Genomic DNA, 6,314 nt, shown 5'->3' with positions numbered 1-6,314 from the left:
TTTCCCAGGTCCATCAAAAGAATTTTTCAGTTTATTTTAAAGGAATGATTGTTTATTTCTATTAATATTTTAGATTTTTAAAATTAACTAATTATTTCTTTAAGAATAATTTCAATCAAACTTGCACTCAAAGATGTTAATATTACAAGGAAAGAGATTTAAGAACGTGTACTTGGTAGAATCCTTACTCAATGTCTACCATTTTAATCTAACCTCGATTCCTCCATACAAAGCAAAACTTTTGGTGAAATAACAGTTTTAAAGGCTTAACATAAGAATACTACTTTCTTGTTTTCCCACTTATTATAGATATATATGCATTAAAAACTTTTTAGAAAATGCTAACTTTATTCTTACATATAAAGATACGTAATTATATTAAGTAAAAATTAAAAAAAAATATAGTAATCTTAATTAATAATATAAAAAATTTCCAATTTTATTTAAAAATATCCATAGGATAAGTGGATTAAGTTGAAATCTAAAAAAAAATTCATTCGACTGAGTGTGTCTTATATTTGTGATGAACTTTTCATTTTGGATTAAGGATATTAGTGTTTGTTTGAACAGAAAAAAAAAATCCTAGTAGTTAAGTCGAATGAAAGGTGTTAAAATGGAGGACATTGAAGCTATGGAAATGCGGAAACAGAAAGAGTCATGCCACTTGGAGGAAGTTCTAATATAAGTGAGGAAAATTTGCTACTTTGAATAGTAAAATTCAAATATAAGAATCGAACTTCCGAAAAACAACTAAATACTTAGAGAAAATCTCAGTTTTTTCATTAATTCAAATTTGTCTTTTCATTAATTCAAATTTGTCTTTAGAAACAAGACAACCACTATTTACAGTTTGAGTAAGTTATCCTAAAATTAGGTCAAACTAAACATGAATTAACTTTTCATTACAATCCTTAATAAAAGAAAACACAAAAATAACATATGTGGGACTTTTTAGGCGTGTCACACTTATTGGGTGCAATTCTTGGCCATAGCAAATGAATGGCCTCTAACTTAAGGTTGATCTTTGACCTTCTTTGGCAGCTTTAGGCCAACCTAAAAGATCGTCTGAAAAGAAGTCCAATAGCCCAGAAACATAGAAGCTCAACAGCATGAAGCTTGGTAGCTTGGAGCTCGACAACACAGATTGGCAACTCAAAGGCTCGGTAAGATGGCAAATACGCAGCAATGGAAATTGACAACATTGAAGCTCGGCAACATGGCAGCCTGATATTCTAGAAGCCCTTAAGCATACAGATATAAAAGAAGGTCATGTTTGCCACTCATTTCAAGCTACATAAAACCCACACCTATTCCCACTACTTCACATGACAGCTTAGTGACAACTTCAAACGAGCACCACTGGCTTTCTAAAATATTTTCTCTTAATCTATCTCCACCAACACACAACATGAAGAGTTGTGGTTCCTACTTTAGCTATAACTAATGTATCTTCCTTCTCCTATCTTATTCCAACAGTCAAATGTGTAAACTTCACGCTTACATATTTAATGGAAAACACAAAGTAACTTAAATCAACACGTCATTATTTGCATTGTGCGTCGAGGTTGAGATTGCCAAAGATTGCCAAAGTCTAACAACATAGAAGCACAACAACATATTCGACAACATAAAAACCAACCGCACGAAAGTTCAATAGAACAGAAGTTCAACGTATCAACAACATAAAAACTCAACAGCTTGGACTTAACAACAAGGCAGTCCAACAATCTAAAAGATGCAATAGAATGTGTCATAGTCCATTTTTTCTATATATTATTTGCAATAATAATACATAATTTTATCATTCTATATTACCCATGTTATAAAACAATAAAGTTTAATAATAGCTTTTATTTTTCTCTCTCATACTTCATCATTATAACACTATATTTGTTTATCACAGCACTTAAAATTTTACAAATTCTAAAATAATACTAATTACTAAAATCCATCACAATTTATAAGCTCTTTTATTTATACACTTAAACCTTTTAAAACCTAAAAAATAATTCCTTTCACATTTTTCGTCTAACATAATTAAAATTTAATACAATTAAAAATTTACTTTATTGTGTGTATTAACATCATCCAATCGAATTAAATATTAATTATTTCTTTTGAGATGTACAACAATCAATTTCTGTCTTCATGAATGAGGTTCTAATTAAAATAAAATTCAAAATTAATTAAAATTTGAAAGTGTTTACTTTCTCGTAAATGGGATTTTAATTAAAAAAATCAAATCTAATTAAAAATAAGAGGTTTTTCAGTTAAAATAAATATGATGCAAAAGTCACTTGAGGAGTTTGCACTTGATAATAATCCTTTTAATAATGAGTGAATTATGAAAAATGTTGAAGGAAAAACCAGAATATAAATTTAAATTATGCTTCCATAATATCCATAATGGCCATATATCTCTTATTGATTATAATTTTCAAATAAATCACAAAGCCCCAAAAAATGTATTAAAAAGTTTTAACAATAGCCAATTCTCAAATGAGATCACAGCTCTTGAACTGCCCTATGATTTCAATTAGAAAGATCTAGAGTGCGAGTGGGTATGAAGTCTATGCGAACACAGAATACGAATCCAAGATATTTCAACTAAAAATGTCAAATAATAAAGTTCAGTAAATGAACAAGAAAAGATACAAAATTGTTCACAAAACCCATTCACCTCAAAACAAAATTCATAATACTTAAGCGAATCTATTGAAAACAAACTACCGTCCAACAAATTTAAGACCTTGGTTTCTCCTTCTTCTCCTTGAAAAGAGCCAAAAGGGAGACACCAGAAACCTTCACAACCTTAAACCTGACACCAGGAATATCTCCCACAGCATGACCCTTCCGTCCAAATCCAGCAATCAAAACTTCGTCCTACAACCACGGGCCACAATCAGAGTTAATAACAAAATAATCAAACGGAATCAATCAATACGTGATAAACAGTAAGTAACGATGGCAAGCACTCACATTCTCTTCTATGTAGTTCAAGCAACCATCATTTGGGACAAAAGCAGCAATCTTCTTCCCATTTTTTATGAGTTGAACCCTGGCACACTTTCGAATTGCAGAGTTGGGCTGCTTGGCCTCAATACCTCTGCATTAAACAAATACATTTTCATCACTCAACATAATACCCTCTTATCTAAATCTCAAGATATGCAAATCATGCTACTTAATCTTACATCTTTTCAAGAACAATTCCCTTTGCGTGGGAAGAACCAGCAAAAGGCTTCTTCCACTCGTTCCCAAGATGAGATTTCTTGTATGACTTATCAGCCCACCTTTGCCTCCTGCGATGGGACTTGAGCTTGCGAGCAGCTCCCATTCCACGTGTCTTCCTGTAAACCAGAAAGAAAACCTAATATAATTCAATACATTCTATGCTCTTTGTTGAAGAACCAATTTTTGAACAAAATCTACCAAAATACATTATACTGTCCTTGTTGTCCGGTTTCTGAACAAAATCAACCATTTCTAAAAACCACATGTAGCTAAAAAAACATTTGTTTATTATTGGTCGCATTTTCCTAAATTGTTACAAAAATATTTAAAACCCATCCTCCAAAACAAAAATCGGAACTTAGTTCACTTGTCACACCCCTAAGAATGTAAATTTTGCATACACAAAATTCTCCGGCGTATCTGACGCGGTATCCGTGTGCCCGCCACGGGAGTCCGACGCGGAGGCGCGCCATCGTTATGGCGTGTGGGAGCTTGATAGATTAAAATAAGAATTGCAAACAATAAATAAAGGGTCGACGAAATAACACTAAACAAAAGCCCTGAAGAACCTAATCGTCTTGCTTAAAGCGGAAAAATCAATTTAAATCCTAGAATGATAAAAATACAAAATAAAATTATAAATGTAAACTTTTGGCAGGGGAAGTAGCCTCAGAAGGATTAGGTTTGAAACGGATCCAGTGAAAGCATATAAGAATTCACAACTCAAGTTATTTGTGTATGTTCAATTTGAGGTTCTAAGCAAACAAAAACATAAAAAGAAAACAAATAAATAAAAACATAAAGCATATAGAAAAGGTGAAGGAGGAAATTAGGTTACCCCATGGCTTCGTTCTTCTGGGCACAGCTTGGGATGGACGATGAGTAGCAACCACAGCTAAGAAACCCTAATGGAAAACTGAAGTTGGGGGATAATATAGTAGACAAAATGAAAATTCATTATTGGGTCTGTTCCGATCCACTGGGCCTCTTTAACAAAGCCCATTTGATTTAAAGGCTTGTAAGAAAACAAGTATGTCTCACTGACACATATATCACCAGTGGGCATTTACTAAACTATAATTCTTATTTATTTTCTTTTTTTTTTTTTGGTGAAAGCTAGTTCTTAATACATAATTAATATATACATTAAATATGAACATAAATTTAATCTAGCTGTAATTGTCATGAAAAATTCACTCACCTTTCTTATATAATTAGAGCAGCATAATACAGAAACTTTAAAATTATATTGTTCATCTTAACTTTATCAATGGAATAGAAAAGCATTATTATACTATTTAATCTATATTAAAGATAAGTAATATATATATATATATATATATATATATATATTATAATATTTTTGACGTTATTTTTCCTTAAAATTATATTTTACTCTTTACTTATATTTATATGTAAAGGAATTCAATTTTTATAACTTTTTTTTATCTTTTTAAATGAGATAATTTTATCTTTTCTCAAATTACAATAACTTTATAAAATATTAGTAAAATCACTATGCGTATATCTATTTTTTTTATTGTAACAACAAATTATTAAATCTCAAAATAATTTTTAGGTTTAATGTCTCAATAGGTTCCTATTTTCGTCCCAAATTTGAAATAGGTCCCTGTTATATTTGATGTCTTAATTAGATCCTTATTTTTATTATTGCTAAACATACTTCTTCACCACCAAGATCATCAATCAAAAGATTCAAAAACCATAACCATGAATCTTTGTTTTCCCCTTCTACCACCGCATATACAATGAGCAACAAAAATAAGGATCTAATTAAGACTTCAAATATAACAGGGACCTATTTCAAATTTTCGACGAAAATAGGGACCTATTGAGACATTAAACCTTAAAAAATTGCATTCACACACGCTACGTCACGCACTCCTTAACGCCGTTTTCTGAAATTGACGGAAATGATTTATTTGCATCAAATTAACAAAAATAAGGATCTAATTAAGACTTCAAATATAACAGGGACCTATTTCAAATTTGGGACGAAAATAGGGACCTATTGAGACATTAAACCTAATTTTTATCAAAAATAAATAATTTGTATAATTTTTTGTTATATAAATAGTCTTTTATTATAACTAAGTATATGAATTAAAAAAATAAAATTATAAAATAAATTTTTATTATGAGTAATTATTTAAATTTAAATTATGGTTATTATAGGATAAAAATACGAAAGAAAACCTCACTCTAAATCTTCTATCCTTGGCAACTCACTCAAATCTCACAACTATAGTCTATCTTTGCTATCACTTTGGAGAGCTCCACAAAATTTGTCGATCAAAGTCAAGAATAAAGTAAGTTTCCTTCTCTTCAATTTGTAGAAGCTCAATCTATATTTTCCCCTTTTCATGGCCCTTTTTCTGAGTTGTATGTGGGTGATTTTCTACTCTCATTAACCTTCTTTATGTTAGTGAATCTAACCATGTCCTTCAATCATTAATTTGATCTTTTGTGTAAAAATAGGTGCTTTGTAGTGAGTGAAAGTTGAGTTAAAGTCAGGTCCCTCTTTTTATAAGTAAGGGAAACTAGTCTTGTTTGGACCATTGGGTCTTAATTCATGTTTGTGTGCTATAAGATGTATATTCCCTCCCTATACATATTTGTGGAATGTAGCTCATTGTTGTTTCGTGGTCTCCATCATCAGCTAGGGTTCATATGTATCGTTGCAGTAGTCACTAGTGCAAAAAGGGCTTTAGACGTTTGTTATTTTGAGCTTTAACATTAGATCTCGATCCAACGTCTTTATAGGTGACGTTAATGGGACGTCGGATTACACCATAACTGACGTCTATAAAAGACGTCGGACATGGTATTAACCGACGTCTACTGTAGCTCGTGTCTTTGGGTAGCGTAGTAACACCTTCTTCCTTTTCTAGTTTCCTCATAAGAAAAGCTTGCTTTAAGAGATCCAAAAGACGCAAGCTTTTCTTATGAGGAAATTAGCAAAAGGAGAATGTGCTACTACGCTACCCAAAGACACCAGAAAAACTGCACCAAAACACAACGAAAACTCAATTTAATCGGTTCAAATGAAAGGTAATCCA

General features: G+C 31.2%; 1 protein-coding gene across 1 annotated transcript; it reads right to left on the bottom strand.

The window, feature by feature from the left end:
* Nucleotides 1-2,577: 2,577 nt before the first annotated feature.
* Nucleotides 2,578-4,228, bottom strand: LOC124824652 (small ribosomal subunit protein uS12). Its single transcript, XM_047297110.2, has 4 exons — nt 4,073-4,228; nt 3,195-3,350; nt 2,980-3,106; nt 2,578-2,883 (listed from the first exon to the last, which is right to left on the bottom strand). The coding sequence occupies exons 1-4, from the start codon at nt 4,075-4,077 to the stop codon at nt 2,743-2,745; spliced, it is 429 nt and encodes a 142-aa protein (XP_047153066.1). The 5' UTR covers nt 4,078-4,228; the 3' UTR covers nt 2,578-2,742.
* Nucleotides 4,229-6,314: the final 2,086 nt, after the last annotated feature.

This window comes from Vigna umbellata, chromosome 8, assembly GCF_029865625.1.
Source record: "Vigna umbellata cultivar VRB3 chromosome 8, Vumbellata_1.0, whole genome shotgun sequence".
NCBI classification, from domain to species: Eukaryota; Viridiplantae; Streptophyta; class Magnoliopsida; order Fabales; family Fabaceae; genus Vigna; species Vigna umbellata.
The sequence above is the reverse complement of the archived record's forward strand: the minus strand, read 5'-3'. Positions and strand labels throughout refer to the sequence as shown.